We start from the raw sequence: 21,763 nt of genomic DNA, 5'->3' as shown, positions 1-21,763 counted from the left end.
CTAGTAACTATCTGATATATATATATATATAGTCTCAGTGAAATATATTTCGAAGTTTGGTGGCTGTCACTTGTAATGAGGAGATTCCTCTTGAACTAAATGGACTTTATGACCGGCCACTTCTTAAGAACTTTAAGTTGTAAAAATGTAAACCACACACGTGTGTCTGTGTACATGTATTCCATATATGCATATGGTTTTACTGTGGAGTTTCGAGAAAATTAGTTGACTTTTGTTTAGTGCATCTAAAATCTTCAAACTCAACATTCAGAGTTAGCCAACAAGTGTAATGTTTGCACATGAACACATGTGAGAACGATTGTTGTTGGCTAATTATAAGTAGACGACTTCAATCAGCAAGAGTGGTTAATTAGTATGTTATTGTAGATAAATGATGAACATGGAAAGGGAAAACAGCGTGGAATGTTTCGTCCTTCCTAACAGGGAGACTCATAGATACGACGATCTTCATTGTTAGGTGGGTTATTGCTTTGGGCCTTCAAACTATGAGGCATATTGGAGATCTATGTCGGGATTGTGTACTTACAAGGTAGCGGAAATTTCAAGTCTTTGGAGGGGCTTTTGGGAAAAGTGAGGCAATGAAATTTCAACCATCGTCGTCTTTCCCCCTCTCGTTGACTTGCTGCGAAGATGGGTGTCGGGGAGACGGATCCCCTCAGCCTATTCCTGTCCATTGGATTGAATAAGAGGACGGCGGAGAACTCCCTCGTCAACCAAAAGGTCACCGCCAGTCTCACCGCCGTGATCAAGGAGGTGATTGCTTCTTGATTCTCACCTTCTTGTTCTGTTGCATGAAGTTGTTTAATCACGGTTGTTCGTATTTTTATGCCGGATTTTGTCTTTCGGGAAGTTTGTAATCAATCAAGAAACTTATCGATTTTGTGCCTTTCATTGCAGGCCGGTGTTGACGGATGCAGCAAGACAATCGGAAACCTTCTTTACATGGTATTTCTTTCTTCGCTTATTAATTCTGGGAAGTGTTTCAGCAGCTGAATAGGGAATCTGTATGCCATTGCGTTTTGGATTGTTTTGTTGCGCGAGATAGGTTGCGACGAAGTACCCAGCTAACGCTCTAATTCACCGGTCTACGCTGATTCAGTATATAGTTTCATCAAAGGTACTGCTCCTTAGCTCTGTCGCACGCAACTAAATCTCTAGTGTGAATTATGGGTTGTAAGGCTGCATATCCTCAGTTGATGTTTTTTATATGTTCATGGTAAACAGGTATCCATATGAGAGAATGATATTATTATTTGTTTTTCTTTCAGATTAAAAACCAGGCCCAGCTAGATGCAGCTTTAGCATTTCTAAGTACTGTTGAACCTGAAACCTTCAAGTTGAATGAATTTGAAGAAGCTTGTGGTGTAGGTACGAGTGTTACTACTTATGAATGGCGTTTGACCTGAAATCCTTTTGTAACTCTTACACTGGGTTTCTACATCTATACAGCAATTTTCACTTTTCCTACTTTTGTTTGCATTGTAGCTTGGAAGAGGCTTCCACGATCGAGCTTTTAGAAACATTAAATCAAAATCTATCTTGACTTTAGTATTCTTTGAGGAATATTACTGTTGATGACATGTTATTGATCTTTCTTGTAATACTTTACAATTAATGATATGCAGTTTTGCTAAATATAACATGGATCAATAATGTTCTGTTGGTTACTGTCATGATGATTCCTTTTCACTGCTTATTTCCACTGGGTGCATTACCTCCTAATTTCTTTCGAAGGTTTAAATATGTTTACCCTGCTAAATTTCTTGGTGTCCCCCCTTACAATGTTTTAAATTAAATGATTGCATTACAATCTGACTAATGCAAGTCTCAATTGTTATGATCGTGAAAATCTCGTGTTCTCTTGCAAATTGTGATCTGACAGGTCAATCACAGTATGTTTTTCTTATCAGGCACTACAACTTTACATGCTCAACAGCTGTCTCTTTCTTATGGATTAAAGGTCGATGAAGTTGAAAGAGTATTTAGTCCTTTTAGATGTATTTGTTATTTTGGCACACTAAACTTTCTTATACTGATTGAAAAGTTAGAGCTAGAATTGCAGTTAAATTTCAGATGCTTTAGTTTTTTAAAGACTAGTCAACATATGCATACTGACTGACAAATTACGAAGTTGAAAGAGTAGTTAGACTTTTTTCTGATTGGGTACATTGTTTCTGTTATATCTTTATAAAAGAGTATCTATCTGGGTTTAGCTTGTGGCTTATAACTTTTTGGTGGAAGTTGAATTTTCAGTTTCTAACTATCTCCCCAATCTTGCTGTGTGAATTATTGCAGGAGTGGATATTTCGATTGAAGAGATTGAGTCATCAGTTAATGCTGTTGTTGAAGAAAATATGAATCCTATATTGGAACAACGTTATCATATCAATGGTTTGTTCTTTTTTCCATCTTAGTTTTTTCCCCTTCCAGTGATTGCCTTCTACAATTGTTTTTATGATCTAAAAGGTATAAAAATTGTTACCATGTACATTTGTGATTTTGTGTTTGATTGCTTCTTGTTCAAAACCAGTTGGCAATCTATGTGGTCAAGTCAGAAAACAGCACCTGTGGGCTGATGCCAGAATTGTGAAGGTAAGTAATAGAATGCACAAGTCATTAGCAAATTTTATTTTGATCATTAATGCCATTATATTTTTTTCTTAATTCATTTTGATGAATCAACAGGAATTGATTGATCAGAAGCTTCGAGTGATTCTTGGTGAGAAGACAGCTGAAGATGATAAGGAACCTCTGAAAAAAAAGGAACAGTCTGTGAAAGTTGAGGTAAGAATGCTATTGGCTGCTTAAAAAGAAGCATTTTGTGGTCCCTGGGTGATTTTGTAGCTGTGCTCATATACTTCTAGGAAAAAGCAAGTGATGCAATTGCATGTGTTCCAAGTGTGGAGGTGGAAGTGAATCCATTCTTGATATTTCCAGAACCTGCTGAAAACTTTAAGGTAACTTCCTCGATTTGTTGGATTACCTGTTAGCATTATATTTTATTTTATTTTTCTGATCAAATATCTTGAATCAATATCTAGTTCCATTTTCCTCAGCTTAGCTGTTCATATCTGATCCAAACTTTAATCTGTACGTGATTGTTTAAATTTTGTCTTATCATGTGCTGCACCTGTATTCTAGTCCTTTCTATTTCATTGCTAGATGAAAGGTGATGACTAGGGCCTAGGCCCCTTTTTCTAATCTGATTGCATTATGATTGAAGAACTATAGCTAGAATTTATGTTTTATGCTTTTTTTTCTGATCATAATGAGTATTTTCCTTTCTTATTTTAGTAGACAACACTCAACAACCAACAGTACTTTATGTGGAAGTTGAAAGAGCTGCTCGAGCTTCGACTTCTTTCTTCCACATTTTGCTTCACTGGTGGCATGATAAGTTCTCTATGGTTGATTTCCTGCTTTGAAATCTCAGGTTCACACTGAGGTATTTTTCAGTAATGGAGACATCTGGAGAGCTTACAATACAAAGGAGAACCTCGAAAGACATCTCAAGTTTACTGGTGGGAAGGTTTTCACTCGTTTCCCTCCCGAACCTAATGGATATCTACATATCGGCCATGCTAAGGTAGAATACTTCTGCTTACTAGGTATTGTTTGGTGTCCTTTTTGTCATTAATTTTATATTTATGTTTTACATCTTCAGGCAATGTATATTGATTTTGGTTTAGCAAAAGATAGGGGAGGGTCATGCTACTTAAGGTGAGGAATACATCTCTTCTCCACTTTGATATAGTGTTAAACATGACTTTGCTTTGCTGCTTCTGCATTTAAAATAACAATTGTGGGCCTGATAAATTTTTAGGTTCGATGATACAAATCCTGAAGCTGAAAAGAAAGAGTACATAGATCATAACCAAGAAATAATACAATGGATGGGTTGGCAGCCTTTCAAAGTTGGTGTCTACTCTCTAGTTTCTTTTATTATAATTTTCTACATGATCAAACTGGTATTTGTTTTATCAGGTTACCCACACGAGTGACTACTTTCAAGAATTGTATGATCTAGCAGTGGAATTGATACACAGAGGCCTAGCATATGTTGATCATCAGGTGTGTTTATATTTGTTTGCAATTCTGTTTGGGGATGCCATCATTGATATTGTTACTGAAGAAAGTATAATATTTCTCGTTACGAGATTGTGAAGGAGTGAGATAACTATGTACAAAATAACTGCTAGTTTTACTTTATTTTTCTCTTCAGACCCCAGAAGAAGTAAAGGAGTATAGAGAGAAGAAAATGAACAGCCCATGGAGGGATAGACCTATTGCAGAATCATTGAAGTTATTTAAAGACATGAAAAGAGGTTTGATTGAGGAAGGAAAAGCTACACTCAGACTGAAGCAAGATATGCAGAGTGATAATAAGAATATGTATGATTTGATAGCATATCGCATTAAGGTGAGATATTTGCTCTCAAACACAATGATATTTTTAGACTTAATAATACCTAATTTGTAATCTGCAAACTCTGTACAGTTTGTTCACCATCCTCAAGTTGGCGACAAGTGGTGTATATATCCTAGTTATGACTATTCTCATTGCATAGTGGATTCACTGGAAAATGTTACACATTCAGTAAGTGTTCCTTCCACTATCTATCTATTCAGACTTTACCGTAACAAGGTATATTGGATTTGTTAAAGTAGATCATAATGGTTTGTCATTCATTAATCTGTCTGCTATGCTTAAGCATTCCATATGCCTTTTAATATTGACATTTGTGCAGTGGACTATTATATTATTGCATTCCTGATCATTTGAAGTTCTATTTGATTGGGTTTACATCTTTGAATGTCCTATGTTGCACCAATGATAAGAGCATTAATGAAGATCTTCTATCGAGTACCCTTTTCAAATTTGGCTGATATCTTGAGGGGAATCTGACCTTGATGCCTTCCATTACTGAAACAAGATAAGACAATATAGAAATTGAAAGACAATATAGGATAGGTAATAAGTATTGCAGTATTATCTTTCTTTCAATCTAAACATTATTCTTTTAGTTTTCACCAGTTCCAGCTGCCCTTTCTATTGGCTTGATTGGACAAGTTTTGAGAAATAGAAGGATCAACAATTAATTAGATATATCAAAACCTTCAGTTTAAACTGATTTTCACCAATAACCTTTGGAGAATTAGACTAAAAAAATCTTCATTCAATAGAGGTTCAATTTAGCATTCTTTTTTTTTTTACTTCCATAAAGTGAAATTTGATCCTACAAAAGAGGAATGTACTCATCATGTATTTGAAAAGTTTGATTTCAGAATCTTGGCTGCTTTACACATTCTATGACAAATTATGTACAAAGGACATTTTTTATTTCAGAATCTTGGCTGCTGTTTTGTAGCTTTGTTCGCTTGAGTTTGGGATCCGCCGTCCTTCATACTACTGGCTACTTGTTGCTTTAGGCCTTTACCAACCATACGTATGGGAGTACTCACGTTTAAATATTTCAAATACTATCATGTCTAAGAGGAAGGTCAGTTGTTTTCTGTCTTCTATGATTACACAATTTACTTATGCTATGATCTATTAATGAATCATCCTATTGCAGTTAAACCGACTGGTAACAGAAAAGTGGGTTGATGGATGGGATGATCCCCGTCTAATGACACTAGCTGGGTTGCGAAGACGAGGAGTCTCTTCAACAGCAATCAACTCTTTTATCAGAGGAACTGGAATTACTAGAAGGTTTAACAAGTTGATTCTTTACTATATTAGAGTGGTAAATTTTTTCCTTCATTTTTGTTTTTTTCGACATGTTAGGTAATGTAAATTGAAGTAAAATTTGAATTTGCTCATCACTTGTTTAATCTATCTTCTTCATTTAATACAGAATCCCTTTTAGCAGAAGTAATCAGATTGTGGACTTGTGATTCACCAACTAATTTTTGTTCTCACATGTAGTTACTCTCTAAATATTACTATACAGTGATAATAGTACGATACGAGTTGATCACCTTGAATACCACATTAGAGAAGAGCTCAACAAAACTGCACCTAGGACTATGGTGGTTTTACATCCTCTAAAGGTATGCCAATTCCATTGTCGGAGTTTTTCTCGTTGTATATTGTATCGTTAATCCTTAATTTTGGAATCTTTACTGCAGGTGATGATCACAAATCTCCATCCTGATTCAGTTATAGATCTTGATGCAAAGATGTGGCCTGATGCTCCATCAAATGATTCTTCTTCATATTACAAGGTATCTATCTCATTAGTTAGCCTGGTTCTGTTGCTGAAGACAGACAGCATTACAGCACGAGTAACTATCACAATTTCTTCATTCTAATGTATGCTAATCATGAAATTCTTACTTCGAGATCCCCGTTAAAGTGGACACTCTCATTCTCACTACAGGTTTCGTTTACAAATGTCATTTATATAGAGCAATCCGATTTTCATCTCAAGGATTCAAAAGATTACTATGGGCTTGCACCTGGCAAAACAGTTCTTCTCAGGCAAGTGTTATTTCAGAAAACCAAAATTTTAGCTTTGGTCTCAACAAAATGAAATGAATGGATATGAAGATGTATATTTTGCAAGCAAAATTGCAGATATGCATTCCCAATAAAGTGCACAGAAGTAATACTGGGGAATAATGACACTATCCTCGAGATTCATGCTGAGTATGATCCTTCAAAGAAAACAAAGCCAAAGGTTTATAAACATTCTTTGGTTGTTGTCAGATTAGCACTAATGACAGTTTAAACTTGAATTATGATGCTCGAATGGGCTGACTTTCTTTACACCAAATGCAGGGTGTTCTTCATTGGGTTGCTCGACCTTCCCCTGGTATCGAACCTCTCAAGGTGGAGGTCAGGTTATTTGAGAAATTATTTCTTTCAGAGGTTGGTTTTTCTTCTTCAATCGTTCCCCTATGCTCTTCTGACAATTTTCTAGTTGTTAGTCAATCCTCGTTACGCATGGATATTTAGGATCCAGCCAAGTTGGAGGACTGGTTAGCAGATATCAATCCACATTCGAAGGAGTTGATTCCTGAAGCATATGCAGTCCCTTCTCTTGCCAGTGCTGTTTTGGGTGACAAGTTCCAGTTTGAGAGACTCGGTTAGTTCGTCTGTCGATCTCAATGTTGCATTCTATTTTGCAATCATTGTTGTTGTTGTTGTTGTTGTTGATCATCATGCAAAGAATTGCCATTTCATTTGAGTTCGTTTTGATGTTCTTTTTTCAGGCTACTTTGCTATCGATCGGGACTCTTCCCCTGAAAAGCTAGTATTCAACAGAACCATCACCCTCCGGGATTCATATTCCAAGTCTGGAAAAAGAGTAAATCTCGATGTGCCTTCCTAAATCTGCTTGAAAGGGAATGGAAATGAAATAGAATGCTCAGATTATCCATGTGTTGCATATCTTAATTATGGGTATCTCATCCAATTCATTTGCTGTTGCATGTCTGGTATTGCTCTCTTTCGTCATGACCAACTGTAGTTTTTTAATTTACCTCCTTACATATGATTATGGAACCGATCGTGTAGGGCCGTTGGGATGGCGGATTCTATCTTTTGCTGAAAAAAAGAAAAGATAATCAGAGGCCACATGGCAGGAGTAGGTTGTGCCTACGGAGATGTAAGTCAAAAGTCAAGATAAACAAACTAGGTCAAGATGCACCTGAACCAAGTCAAATTCAACCTAAAACCATCTAACATGAGTGGAGGCCCGAATTAGACCCAACTCCTCCGATTTAGGTTGCTCCCGAATCCTCCGAACTCGTCCACTCTTGACTCCACCGAACTCGGCCACTCTCGACTCTTCTAAACACAACCACTTAGGTGCTTCTTGATTGCTTTTGGAACTTGATCCCTTCAGAAGCTTGAGTAGAGAGGGCATGGATAACTAAGGACATAACGGGGTACCCTCTTTACCAAAACGTGGTCATGTGAGGGTAGAACATGTAGCGAAACATGACCTCTCGATCGGGGTATGGTTTAGTAGGGGCGTGGGCGACGTCTTTCCCGCCAAGGAGGTGGTATAAAAAAGGGCACATTTGTACAGGGGAGGTATATGGATATATTGCATCTACGCTCCTTTCTTCTTCTTCGTTCTCTATCTTCTTTTGTCTAGCTTGAACGTCGAAGTGACCGCTTCAATATTCGTTTTGACCTCCATTCTAGTAACCTCTTGCTGAATGTTTCATAGATCTAAGAAGTTCATTTGTCGTCAGACAGTTGAAATTCACTTAGAAGACAGTCTACTCCCAATGGTTTAAGCGTCTACGATCTCATATGGGAATATAGTACAAGAATTAACATTAATTAAAATATAATAAATTTAAAAATAGTTTTATAAAATAAAAAGTAACATATGACTAGGGATTATAATTTTGCGAAAATTAATAATTTTGACTATCTAAGAATTTAATTAATAAAAAATTATAGCTCTTATGAATTAAATGATATGGTGATTTGAGAAAATATTTATTGATAATATATAAAATAATTATATATTTTTATATATATATTTTTGTTTTGGTGAGGAAAGGAATTTACAGAGGACGTCAGAAGACGGGGACCGATGTGTAAATAAACTATGTTGTTGGAATCGAAATGAATAAAGATCAAAAAGAAATCAAACTAAAGTGGATCTACACGGGACGAGGGTTTTAACCTCCGCTCCCCGTCGTCGCCGCCAACGTCGCCGTTCGCCCTTCGCCCTTCGTTCAGACAAGAGGAAGGCTTGTTTGTTTCCATCTCGGTGTCTTTGCAGCCATGCACGCCCCTGTCCTCGTTCTCAGTAAATATCTCTCCTTCCTTTTAGAAACCTGCAGATAGTAGGGGTTTCTGATCTCGTCTTTTTTTTTCCTGGCACCAGACTGGTGGTCATTTCTTTTTAAACTTATGTTTGTTTTTGAAGCGAAAGTTTTGTTTTTGATCGGCATTTCGTTTTATTTTTCTTGGAAAAGAATAGCTATGAATCGACGCTCGATAGATCGACGGCCATTGTTCTTTTTAGTCTTCGGTCGTTCACTAGAGGTATTCGACTTGAATAGTACGGAAATTAGAGAAGAGCTGGGTGGCTTTGATTTTCTTGTCAATTTTGGTGGTTTTGTATATGTTGTATTTCTAAACGTTTAGTTGATCAAAGCATGATTAATGATTTGGAGGTCGCTGATATATACTGTTTTCCCTCGTTTTGCCTGATCAAAAAAGCTTGAAGCCGTTATGTGATTCATTTGGAACAATGAAGCTTTTCTTATTTTCATAACGCTAGATTTATTTTCTGTGCCTTTGCCATTCAAGTTATCTGACAATTTCCCTTCTTGTGAGCAGAGGATTCCTTAAAACGGGAATCTGGCACTAAGGTTCATCATGCTAATATCCAAGCATCCAAGGTGAGGATATGTGCCATCTGTTATGATAAGTTCTCTGTAGACGGAAACATGCCTTACTATGTACTTTAGTGTCTCCAATCTTAATTTGTGCTAAAATAAGTATAGAATTTGCTTGGAAATTTTTTATTAGCTTTGGCAGACTGCATGTTTGTTGCTTGTAAAAGCAATATTTGTAGTTGTTAGGTTCACAAATATCAAAATAAAGATAGATGGAAGCTCTGTTGTGTTGTCCCACTGCCGGTCACTTGAATTAGTTCCTGCCTTGCAGTGTCAATGTAGTTCAGTAGTTTCTGAGACAGACTAATATTTTTCCTTTTTATGTCATCATCGTTGATAGTGGATGTAGTCAGTAATCATTTGAATTTTCATTTTGTGCACAGGCTGTGGCTGACATAATCCGAACTACTTTGGGTCCTCGATCAATGCTTAAGATGCTGCTTGATGCTGCAGGAGGTATGTTTTAAGATATTGTTACTGGTGTAAAGTAGATACATAATTCTAATGCAAGTTATTGTGCATGTCATCATGTTAAGTGTGCTTCTCTTGTCTGACTTATGGAGCTCAAATTATTGTGCATAATCATATCATATTGTTTAATTGTTTAGATATATGCAAACTCATTAGGAGATTATTGATATGCATCTGCTTGCAAAACTATCAAGTTAGATTTATTAATGCATATTATTTGGATAGACATATTGCAGCATAATTATGTCAGTAGAGTAGCTCTTCCAGTTTGTATTCACTTCCTTTTTAGTTCACTTAGAGCAAAGGGATGGTTTGAACTCCTTGATCATTGTTTGCTTTTGACACTATTTCAAATGGAATCATAGATTGTGAAATCTGAATTGTTATCAGACGATAGTAGTGACTCAAAACTAGTCATATTGGATTAGTGAAATATTAATCAACCTCCCAAAAATCTAAAGTTTAGATGGAATGGGGAGATTATTAGGTTTATTCTTCTTAGGCACTCTCTGTACCTTGATATAGATTATTGTTATTGTTCTTTTTATACACACACACCAAGCCTTATCCCACTAAGTGGGGTCGGCTATATGGATCCTTTTACGCCATTGAGCTCTATCTCCTATTATATCATCATTTATATTTAAATAAATTTTATCTTGTTTTATTGTTGCTAACCAAGTCTTTTTTGGTCTACCTCGCCCTCGTTTGATATGCGTATTTGTTATAGTTTCACACCGTACATGTCCGTACCACCTTAAACGTGTCTCAAACTCCAACTTTCTCTCTAATGCTCTCATTTCTTATTCTGTTTAGCCCAACATTCAGCGCCATATAACACCTTTCCTTTAAGTTTTAGAGGCACTTTACGATCACATTGATGCTCTCCTCCACTTCAACCATCCTGTTTGTATTCTATGTAAGACATCTCTCTCAATCCCTCCATCCTAAATATTTAAAACTCTCAGTTTCAGACAACTCATCATCAAAGTCTTTACTCTACTAAGCCTAAAACCTTTCTCTTCTAGTGTTTCTCGGCAAACAACATGCACCATGGTAAGATATCTTGAATATGTCCAGTAAGTTCATCCATGATTAGTGTAAAAAGATAAGGGACTTAGAGCTGCCCTTAATTAGGTCAATATATACTACGCTAACACCCCTCTTTTCTAGAATTCTCCATATAATTTCCCTTGGGACTCTATCATAAGCTTTTTCTAAATCAACAAATATCATATGTAGATCTTGCTTTTGCCCCCGATACTTTTCAATTAGTTGCCTGAGAAGATGTATAGCTTCTATTGTCGACCTACCAGGCATAAACCCAAATTGATTTTCGGTGACCATAGTCTCTTTCCTTAATCATTTTTCTATTACTCTTTCCCAAAGTTTCATGGTATGACTCATTAATTTAATGCCCCTATCACTTACTCTCCATTGATCTGGCATTTTCTTTGTTTTTAATATCATGTTAAATAATTTTGTAAGCCATTCAATACCTTGTTTCCCTAAGCACTTCCATACCTCTATCGGGATATCATCCTCCAAATGAAAATACCTCTTCCACCGCTCTTTTATTTCTCCATCATTTACTAATACTCTATTGCATTCATCTTTAATACATCTTATTTGGCTAATATCTTTTGTCTTCCTCTCTCTCACTTTAGCTATTTTATAAATGTCTTTTTCTCCTTCTTTTGTAATAACTGCTCAAAAGTTGTATTTTTAGCTTCATTCACTGCTTTTTTAGCCTCTTTCTTAGCTAATGTATATTTTTTTAAATTTTCTTCATTCTTACAAATATATAATTTCTTATAGGCTATTCGTTTTTCCTTCACTTTTTCCTGTACTTTCTCATTCCACCACCAAGATTCTTTACTTGGTGGTACATGCCCCTTTGACTCGCCGACTCTTGGTTATTATTTTCAACTTTGAGTCCTTCTACCTCAACTTCCACCACCTAATTCTAGGAGTAGTGTATATTTTCTATAATGGACCATCATGCTTGTTAAAACCATTTCATTTGATGGAATATTTTGTAATACTTCATGTGATATACACTAACATTTATAGTGTCTTTCTCCACTAATGGTTTTACTCTTCCCTGCTTATAACCCGATTCTCTATTAACTTTGCCTTTTCGCCTACCCATTTTGACACAACCTTCTCCTAATCATCGGCTTTCCTATACAATGTTTAATTTTCCTATAATTTTTATTCTTACCCAACCTATGGTGTGAGAACCTCATACACCCAAGTTTGGCCCTTTTCTATTTACAATATTAGCACAATAGTTTAATGGATCCATTCATGACAGTTTAACGCTGGCTGGCAACCTAACGCAACCCTCCTCCTTTATCCGGGCTTGGGACCATTAAGGTAAACTTATCACAGGCGGAGTTGTTCAATATTATAGACCTGTTGGACCATCATGCTTGTTTGTGAAACTAATGGGCATAGAACAACCTGGCTTCAACAATGTTTACATCCCTCATTTGTCACCAACATCCTTCTTCGATGGTTGAAATGGTTTTGCCAGGTATTCACCAATGATGGAAATGCTATTCTACGTGAACTTGATCTTGCTCACCCAGCTGCTAAGGTACGAGTTATAATTTTCATTGGCCTTTTTACTTTTTACATCTCTAATGTCAATGATTTATTAATAGTGTTATAGTAAAGATTCTATCAGATCTTTCATGGCCAACATAATCTTACTAATGATGGTTTCTGACAACTGGTAGTCGATGATTGAACTGAGCCGCACACAGGATGAAGAAGTTGGTGATGGCACAACCTCTGTTATCGTTTTAGGTGTGTCCTGTAATCTTTCTTATCTTGGTATGAATTCGTGTTATTTCTCATTATGTCTTGATGAGGCCTAACTATGGGCATCATAAAGTTACTCTGAGAATGTATAATTTGGATTCTTGCTTCTAAGCATCAGTCGAATAAGACTTTATTGTGTAAATCATCTTCTACATCTTCATTTATTTTTGTTTTTTTGTTATGTTTGCATTTTTTTTCAACAAAACTTTGCATTGTGTGTTTTGTCTTATGAGGTCAAAGATAAACATCTTTGGGTGTAGTACTGACTTTTCACATCAATTTCTTTAAGCTGGGGAGATGCTCCATGTTGCTGCAACTTTCATTGACAAAAACTATCATCCTACTGTTATTTGTCGAGGTGATTTTTGATAAAAATTTACAACTGCAGAAGCCTTGTTTTTTTAGTTCTCTCTAACAGTGTCTTCTCTCTCTTTTCAGCATATAATAAAGCTCTAGAAGATTCTATTGCTGTGCTTGACAAGCTTGCAATGCCTATTGATGTGACTGATCGTAAGTGCTTCACTGCATCTGATATTTTGGCATCACATAACAAATTGATGTTTGTGACAATTGGTTGAATCATCGTCATGTTAGTCCCAACTATCAGGGTGAACCATGTAGATCTTACCTTATCCTTTCATTAATTATGTTAGCAAGCGTTTCTTTACCTATTCTACCTTTGAATCTAATAGATACAACTTTGCAACTATAGAATCTATCGGTAGTCTTTAATTCATATTGTCTGAACTTATTCTCTTATTTTATCCAGTATCAGAGCTACACAAATTGCTCTTGAATAGTACTATTCTTTTATCTAACAACTCTAGTAACTACATACACACATCCATTATAGCATTCTCAGTTTGCTACACTATGTTTTGTACATATTGTTTTCTAACTACCCCATACTCAGGTCCATAAAGTATGCTGGGTTGTACCACTATCTTATAGAATATCCTTATAGCTTAAACGACACACAACAACCACACAAGACTTTAGGATCTCTTCATTTCAACCTCTAACCTTTTATTCTATTATTATTATTATTATTATTATTATTATCTTCATCACTATCTCCTCTTCATTAAAGATCCAAGATATCTAAAATTTTTACATGACAATTGGTTAAACATCTCCTCTTCATCATGTAATATATTTTCTGGCATGAAGTCTGAATGGAGTCATTCTCTTGGATGCTCTTCACAGGTGCTGCAATGCTGGACCTTGTCAAGAGTTGTATAGGGACAAAATTTACTGGACAGTTTGGGGACTTAATTGCTGTGAGTACTTTTTTAAAGGTGTCACCGTTTTTTGTTTCCAATGTGTAAGTTGACTATCTGATAAAGAATTTTGCATATGCCAGATGAACAAAGAACATTTGTTGTGAATGTCTATTTGTTTGTAATGGATATAGATGATCAACTATTAGTTGGTACCAGTTCAAATTCAGCCTGTTATCTGTAGTATGAGATTTTAGATCATGGTTCTTAGTGTGTGCTTATATGCATATGACTTTATTCTGCACCTTAGAATTCTAACCATCTTTACTTTTGTTTCTAGGATCTTGCCATTGATGCTACGGCAACTGTTGGTGTGGACCTTGGTCAAGGTGTTCGTGAGGTTGACATCAAGAAGTATATAAAAGTTGAGAAGGTTCCTGGTGGTCAGCTAGAGGATTCGAAGGTTTCTAGGATTGAGACTTGTGCTCTCTAAAAAGAACTGAGGAGGCCTGTGCTAGTCAGAATGCAACCAAGCTGGAGACAAGGTGCTGGAGAAGCTTTATCTTTTTAATAATTTTTTATTTTGTTTTCTAAAAATTATAAACTAAAAAAAAATAGTTGCCAAAGAAGTCCTTAGTAGTCCACTTCGCAAAGAGAAACTAAAACAAATAGCACATTTCATACAATACAAGAGTACAGAGACGTTCCACAAAGCAGCATTCGGATTCAGCAACAATGAATTTTCAACAAGCATTCGTTAACAGTGCAACATGATAAGACGACAAGGAATAGTGTTACAAAGGAAAACAGTGCAACTTCCCAGATAAAGCAGCGTGTTCTTCTAAGAAGTTGCCTGCTGCGAATGAACAACTACAGAAGCAGAAGCAGAAGCAGAGAAGAAAATGGTGATTCAACCACAATTTTTTGATAAACGGTGATGGCTGCAAAACATCACCAGGATCATGATCAGGACGAGTCTTCGCTCTTAAAAGGGCTGCCCTTCAGGCACAATTTTATCCATAACCCACATGTAGATCGGCACCAGCACATAATAAGCTGCTGCAATTGTACCTAAAAGGAAGCGTAGGAAGAAGACAAAGGGGTTCACAGGCTTGTTTACGTCTTCAGCCTTTGGACCAAGCTACAGAAAGAAACCGGCCGCGTTAGCTTAGTGATACTTCTAACTCTTGATCGTAATATGGTGAAGAAAGGTACGTACCTGCAAAGGAGAATCACCGGATCCCCTTTTAACGCCGGTGACCGAGCACCCAATGACGAGACCAAAGCGCCGGGCGCCACGATACCAGTTGGGGCCAATCCTCTTCAACTTTACATCCTTAAAACCAGCCTTCTCGAACCACTCTATGTATTCTTCTTCCTTGGGGAAGAGCATCCACAAGTCGGCGAAGAAGCATGAGAGCCAGAACGTAGGGTATACAGGGCCAATGATGCAGGCGAGCCCCCCAGGTTTCAACACTCTGTAGGCCTCCTTGATTCCTCGTTGAGGATCAGGCCAATACTCAATACTGTACATGTTTCATGAATACTATCAAAGCATGTTGTCTACTCTAAACAAACTAAGAACGAGAGAGAACTTGTTAAGATCAACTAGCACTGAAAACAGAAGAAGAAAGTTGAGTAAGGACGGAATGGACAGGAGCACTTGTTTCATACACTGTGCAGGAGATATAGAACTCTACGTACCTTCCCGCAGAGATGTAGCGATCGACGGAGTCAGTCGGGAACGGGAGGTCCTCGGCGTCCCCCTCTATGATGGTGCATTCTCTCAGGGCCTCCCTTTGCTTCGCTTTCGCGAGTTGGTGCGGTGACAGGTCGAGGACGGTAACGTTCTTAGGGTGTATGTGCTTAATAATGCCCAATGTGGCGAACCCGGTGCCGCCGCCGACATCGACGACCTTCAGCTCTGGATCACGGAGATCAGTCGACTCCAGGGCATCATCCCTCATGTCCTCGTTCCAGTGCTGCGGCTTAAATATCTGATCGTATGCAATGGAGACTAGTTGGTAGAACCAAAATGCCTCCTTTTTGTGCTGGATGAACCTGGGCTGCAGTGCTGGTCTGGGGCTTGTAGAGAAAACCATTCTGGAGCAAAGAAAGGCAAAGGCTTCTTGTAATAAGCAAAGGACGATGGAACTTTCACTTGTCAAAGGAGTTCCTTAGACGTTTTAGGGGTTGTTGAAACAGGGAAGCATTGGGACAGAGAATACGCTAAAAACCAGCGCTAAACTGAATAAAAAATGTACGTTCTGGAGTTCGCTAAGCTTGTATAAAGGGAGACTGAAAACACTCCAAAAACCTAGCCATTGAAGAAGGAGAACAAACCTTGCGACGATCGTTGAAGATGAAGTAGGACAAGAGAAAGCGACGATCGGTTTCTCGTTCTCTGTTGCGGGAAGAGGAACCGGAGATGGATTTATAGCTTCTAGCGATCGTTTTCACGCCCCAGTAATTTGGCTTTTACAAGCAAGAGGAGAAAAGTTTGTCTATATTGACTTTCTTTTAAAATAGGGGGAGGGAGAAAAGACAGAATCTAGCAATTTTAAGCAGTATTATTTTTTTAAAAAAAATATAAATTATATATATAAGATTAATTTTTAAAAAAATTGGGGATATGTCAAACGGATCAACACATGACGAAACGGATCAATCCATCCAAAATCTGTCATATGACGGGACGGAACACACCAAAATATATGGGTTGAAAAATTTTAAATCCAATCCAAACTCAACTTAAGACAAGTCGTGGATTAGGCGGACTAATCCACGAATCTGTTAAAAAATAAAAAATATTAAAAATTTTAAATTTATATTATAATTTAAATGAGTCAAGTTGAAGATTTTAAATTTATATTACAATTTAGACGAATCAAATCCACTAATTTATTAAAAAAAATTTTTAATTTTAAATTTTGAAGAAAAAAATAAATTTTCTTAACCCAGGCTAATCCATGCGGATTGCGGATCAATTCATACGGATCACGAGTCTACGCAAATCGATCTACTTGAATCTATCTTAAAATAAATTAATAAAATTTTAATTCAACCCATTTAAATTATTGGATCAATCCAACAAATTTAACCAACGGCTCTAGTAGCATCCCCTCTCCCCACTTAACTACGCCAATGGACAAAAAGAATCCCATTAAACTCATACAGTAGATCTGCACCTTCCCTTACGGGAAGAAATTCCATTCTTTCGATATAACTACAGTACTCAGCGGATGGGGAATGAATCCCATTAAAATTATGGGTGGGTCTCGCATACTTTTTCAGGAATAATTCCGTTCTTTCCATATAGTTAATTACAGCACTCATAAAAACTTACGTGGCCCCGTACCCTTCCAAACTGTGTACATTCTGGTGGAATTTTATTTCTTCCTTGTAGCTACAGTGTGCATTAAACTTATGCAACGGACCCTGCACCTGCTTCACTATGCGCATTCACCCTCTACCCTTCCTTAATCCTTACCATGCGCATTAGGGGAAATTTTAATTCTTTACTATGCAATGGAGTCACAAGCACTTGTTATGAACCTTTTAACTATAGATAATTAAATTTGCAAATTAACTTATAACTATTTTGTGCTAGTATATTTTTGAGCTCTATAGGAGCAAGATTAATTTATAAATCAATTTGTGCTCGATAAATTTATATTATAATTCAGAATTTGAAAAAAAAAGTATAAGCTCTTTCAAAGTTTGGCCATAAGCTATTCGTAGATCATGTTAGAATTGTAATTATAATTTAGATTAGTATTTATAATTTGCAAATGATAGTTATAGCTACAATTATTTATATAGTTATAATTGCTATTCGACATTCTAGAAGGATTATAATTTATAAGTGGTTGAATAAGAATTATAAGTATACATATTAATTGTAAAATAGTTATAACTGCCTACTCTCTAGATTGATTGAATAGGGAATAAGGACCTATGTAAATTAATTATAGCTACCAACCTTCTAGATGATTAATAAGAATTCCAACTGCCCCGGGGTTACGATGCAACATCGCATTCTCAGTTTCCAAAGTACAAGTCTTAATTTTAGTGAATTAATAAATAAATTTATTTTAGCATATGGTTATCTAAAAATGCTAAATTGATGGAATCCAGAGCACTTTTTAATTTTTTAATGATAAGTGAAAAATTTTATATATCGATTAGAAAACTTTTATGATATCGATTGATCATTTCAAGATTAATTGGTATAAATTAAATAACTGATATCAATTAAAAATAATTAATATATATATAATTAATAATAATAAAAATATTTCTAATTAGTTGTTGGGCTTATTTTATTCTCTGAATTTAACACAATCAGAATGAGTAAATAAGCTGCAATCCTGCTCCCCTTCTATGTAAATTTTATAATCAAAGTTTAAGTTCATTAATAGATGAATCAATCCAAGAGGCCTCATTCAATACATCATACGCACTCGTACTTGAATAAGTACGTGTATACGGTACTGCATGCAGCACCTACGACATGCAGACCTAGTGTTTAACTCGAGCTCGGCCACATTCGAACTCAGACCATTTGTCAGGATAAAATATTATCTTTTCTCTTTTATAAAGAATAAAATAAAGATAAAATAACACCTAGATAACACATAAACAATAAAAAGTATCGAATTAATAAGTACACCATTTAATAAAAAAATTAAACAATTAAATATATAGTCATAAAATGGAGGGACAAAAAAATAGAAAATCGATTTAAACACTCCCACACAACAATATGAACGTGTTTGGTTAAGTAAAGTAGTAGAGCTATTTAAAAACTATGATTACTCTTCTGAACTTGTGGATGATAATATAAGACTATCGATAAAAAAAATAAAATTGCATAAAAATGACCATATAAAATCCATGCATTCAAAAATTAAGATAACATGCTCATCAAACTAGGTCTGACGCAAACAAACAGAGTACGCAATGGTGCAAATGATGCATCTAACCACGTCCATGGAATGTTCTTAATGACAAAACCAAAGTTACGAATTAACCAACAAAAACTGATGCAAGTATCCCTTCTTATCGCCCTAAGATTCACCGAAGACGATTCTGGGCTCACTGACTAACACCCAGCCACTTGGAGAAGTTGTCGAACTGGGCGTAATCGCTGTCTGAGATCATAGTTTTGTAGAACGCACGTCCGGAAGCCTTGATTGCAGCAGCCTCTTCCTGCATAGGGTCAAAGATGGAAAACAAAACGACCAATCGACATTTCAGTTGAAAAGCAGTTCATCCTTAGTGAGCATTTCTTAAAATGAAAGTACTAAATTATCAATTGACGACCAAAATGTAGTTTATAGAACTAATTCATCTGTTGCCCTAAAACAAAAAATTTAAAAATAAAGAGACCATATTATCAAATTTATACTCCTCTTCTGTCTGTACAAAGAAGAATTGCCTGAACAAAGTCAAGATGGTTTGTTTCATTCAGACGTATGTTCTAACCCTTCATGAACTGATCCGATACATATTTTATCTAAAGAACCTAGGAGAAATAAAAAGGCTCCTATACCATACCAAAACCATGTTATGGAGGCATAATGGATGTACAACTTATCTTGTTCTTTAAAATATCTACCAAGTACTATTTTACCACTATTCAAATAGCACACTCATGTTTGAATAGTGAAATAAACTAGTATCATAGCTAATAAGCAATTCTGAAAGAAAAAGGATATTTCTTCTGATAGAAGGATATAAATACTACCAGTTTTTCATGATTAAAACATGAGCAGTAATGAAATAGGAGCTAGAATGAAATGTTCATACCTATTGCAAGATTGTTGGATAAGACTAATATAGCAGAAATAAAAAACGCCTGATAGATTCCACATAGCATGTTACACATCAAGAGAATCAGTTGTCAACTTGCTTATGCTGAATCATTATGCAAAATAGCTATTTTTTCAGACTAGATGAAGGACACCCATGAAGAACCAGTTAACAAAGCTGTCGGCTTTATAGGAATCATGTTCTGAAAGATTATCATCTTTATAATAAATGTAATAGCAAACAAATTAAACGAAATGCAAGAAAATGCTTCCTTTCAAAATGTCTATAGAATAGTGTAGACGTCAACCAGAACCAATAAAATGTTAACAAACAATTACTATATTTATCATCTGTTATATCACATACATGCATTCCAGAATGCTCATTTCAGGCAAATCCTAGTGAGCAGATTATCCAGTATGTGACCAACATCCATATTCAGTTACAGACTATCTAATTCGGCGAACCACAACAATTTAGAAATTGAAAAAAAATGACTTGAAATAGAATACTGATATCATTTATTTTCTGAATAATTTAAATAAACTTAAGATAATCAACATTAATCAAACCAAAGCAAATAGGAAAAATCACATCAATATGCATGTGTATTTTAAATAAGCCACCAATAGCCTCAGCTAATTAAATTCATTTTAATTGCTTTAACTATCTTAAAGATTAAGATCCAAGAAAAACAAATCGCTCAAGTTACCGATCATATATTGGCTATAAAAGCTAAACTACGATACTAAATCAACAAAAAGAGGTATGTGAGATAAATAAACAGGTAGCATACTCCAAACAAACAAATTAAAATACCTTTGATAGCTTGCTCCTCTTCTTGTCAAGCTTCTCCTTTTTGGCTTTGACGCGCTTCTCTTCAGCTAGCAAGGCCATCCTCCTGGCAGTCTTGGCATAAGGGTTCAACTTCAAGAGCGTGTAGAGATTCTTCAGGGGGTTCTTCTTCAAGTGGCGCCTCTTCACTTCCTTCTTGATTGGACGCACAACAGACTGTACCTCATCAGAATTGATGATTCTTCCAAGATCAGCATTGAACATCTTTGGCCTGGGCAGGATATATCCCTTCTTCTTTTCAGATGGCTTGTCGAGGCTTCCAAATACAGAATCAAGCTTCGAGAATGCAGATTTGGTCCAGATAATGAACCTTCCAATGTGGCCTCCCGGCGCCAGTTTCAGAAGGTTGAGGCGCTCAACATTAGCGATATCAATCCCAGGAATGTTACGGAAAGCTTTAACAATCTTTGATCCCTCTGTTCCGTATACAATTAGGGGACCCTTGCGTGTGACGTAGCGGCGGTTTCGCATTTTACCCTTGCCTGGTCGGATTTTCTGGCTGTCCTTAGCCTTCTCGGTATCGGGAAAGGCACCAATCTGCTTGAGGACCTTGATGGCGGCGGATGTTTTCTCAACGCCTTCAGCGGAGTCAGAGACAACGAGTGGGAGCTCAGGAACGGTCTCGATACGATGTCCACGGGCCAATACAAGGGATGGGACGGCAGAGGCAGCAAGCGCCGAAACAACAGCGTAGCGCCGCATGTTGATGTTAACGCGTCGGTGCCAGCGGCGCCAGATCTTGGTGGGAGCGAACATGCGACCGCCACGGCACATGTTGCCGAAAGCACCCTGGCCAGCGCGGTGGGTACCGCCACCTGGAACTCGGGGGATACGTGAAACGGCACGCCCTGTTCCCCAGGATTCAGCGGAGGTCTGATGACCGGCACGCTTGGATACTGCGTAGGGCTGGCGGCTGTTTTTCGACAAGTTGGAGTGGACGAAACGGATGACATCGGGGCGGATCGGCGCCTTGAAGACGTCAGGCAGGGGGACGGTGACGGCTGCGTCGGTGGCCATGTCGCCCTCAAGGGGTTGCACCGTGACCAGGGGGCGCACAGCGGCGGAGGCCATTAGGGAAGACCGGCGGCGGCGGGGAAGGAAGGGGAAGCACGAGCTAGGGTTTCGTCAGAGAGGACACAGGAACAGCAGCGCGAAGACCACTACGCTTATATAGAGAGTGA

The 21,763-nt window shown here is 37.0% G+C and overlaps 4 protein-coding genes and 1 long non-coding RNA gene across 5 annotated transcripts; 3 read left to right on the top strand and 2 right to left on the bottom strand.

Annotated features, from left to right (window-relative positions):
- The first annotated feature begins 651 nt into the window (after positions 1–651).
- Positions 652–7,401, top strand: LOC141828785 (glutamine--tRNA ligase-like). The gene is made up of 23 exons (XM_074716181.1): positions 652–774; positions 919–966; positions 1,067–1,138; positions 1,290–1,389; positions 2,317–2,412; positions 2,552–2,613; positions 2,707–2,805; positions 2,886–2,978; positions 3,455–3,607; positions 3,686–3,741; positions 3,845–3,935; positions 4,006–4,092; positions 4,244–4,441; positions 4,520–4,618; positions 5,391–5,522; positions 5,598–5,734; positions 5,976–6,075; positions 6,154–6,249; positions 6,405–6,505; positions 6,602–6,704; positions 6,806–6,895; positions 6,983–7,112; positions 7,240–7,401. The coding sequence occupies exons 1-23, from the start codon at positions 652–654 to the stop codon at positions 7,356–7,358; spliced, it is 2,385 nt and encodes a 794-aa protein (XP_074572282.1). The 3' UTR covers positions 7,359–7,401.
- A 1,264-nt stretch (positions 7,402–8,665) lies between these two features.
- On the top strand, positions 8,666–9,853 carry LOC141813267 (uncharacterized). Its single transcript, XR_012600391.1, has 3 exons — positions 8,666–8,798; positions 9,335–9,396; positions 9,777–9,853. It is a non-coding gene; the product is annotated as an uncharacterized LOC141813267 (long non-coding RNA).
- Positions 9,854–12,314: 2,461 nt separating this feature from the next.
- Positions 12,315–14,406, top strand: LOC141825076 (T-complex protein 1 subunit gamma-like). Its single transcript, XM_074712462.1, has 7 exons — positions 12,315–12,344; positions 12,404–12,466; positions 12,609–12,678; positions 12,983–13,051; positions 13,132–13,203; positions 13,900–13,973; positions 14,254–14,406. The coding sequence occupies exons 1-7, from the start codon at positions 12,315–12,317 to the stop codon at positions 14,404–14,406; spliced, it is 531 nt and encodes a 176-aa protein (XP_074568563.1).
- A 492-nt stretch (positions 14,407–14,898) lies between these two features.
- LOC141812472 (2-methyl-6-phytyl-1,4-hydroquinone methyltransferase 2, chloroplastic-like) lies at positions 14,899–16,015 on the bottom strand. The gene is made up of 3 exons (XM_074700466.1): positions 15,618–16,015; positions 15,133–15,439; positions 14,899–15,054 (listed from the first exon to the last, which is right to left on the bottom strand). The coding sequence occupies exons 1-3, from the start codon at positions 16,013–16,015 to the stop codon at positions 14,899–14,901; spliced, it is 861 nt and encodes a 286-aa protein (XP_074556567.1).
- Positions 16,016–18,764: 2,749 nt separating this feature from the next.
- LOC141834528 (large ribosomal subunit protein uL4-like) lies at positions 18,765–21,707 on the bottom strand. Its single transcript, XM_074721851.1, has 2 exons — positions 20,547–21,707; positions 18,765–19,124 (listed from the first exon to the last, which is right to left on the bottom strand). The coding sequence occupies exons 1-2, from the start codon at positions 21,651–21,653 to the stop codon at positions 19,011–19,013; spliced, it is 1,221 nt and encodes a 406-aa protein (XP_074577952.1). The 5' UTR covers positions 21,654–21,707; the 3' UTR covers positions 18,765–19,010.
- Positions 21,708–21,763: the final 56 nt, after the last annotated feature.

The sequence above is a fragment of the Curcuma longa genome, chromosome 1 (assembly GCF_044706935.1).
Source record: "Curcuma longa cultivar G26 ecotype Majalengka, Jawa Barat chromosome 1, ITB_CL_G26_1.1, whole genome shotgun sequence".
Classification (NCBI taxonomy): domain Eukaryota; kingdom Viridiplantae; phylum Streptophyta; class Magnoliopsida; order Zingiberales; family Zingiberaceae; genus Curcuma; species Curcuma longa.
This window is presented reverse-complemented; position numbering and strand designations above follow the sequence as displayed.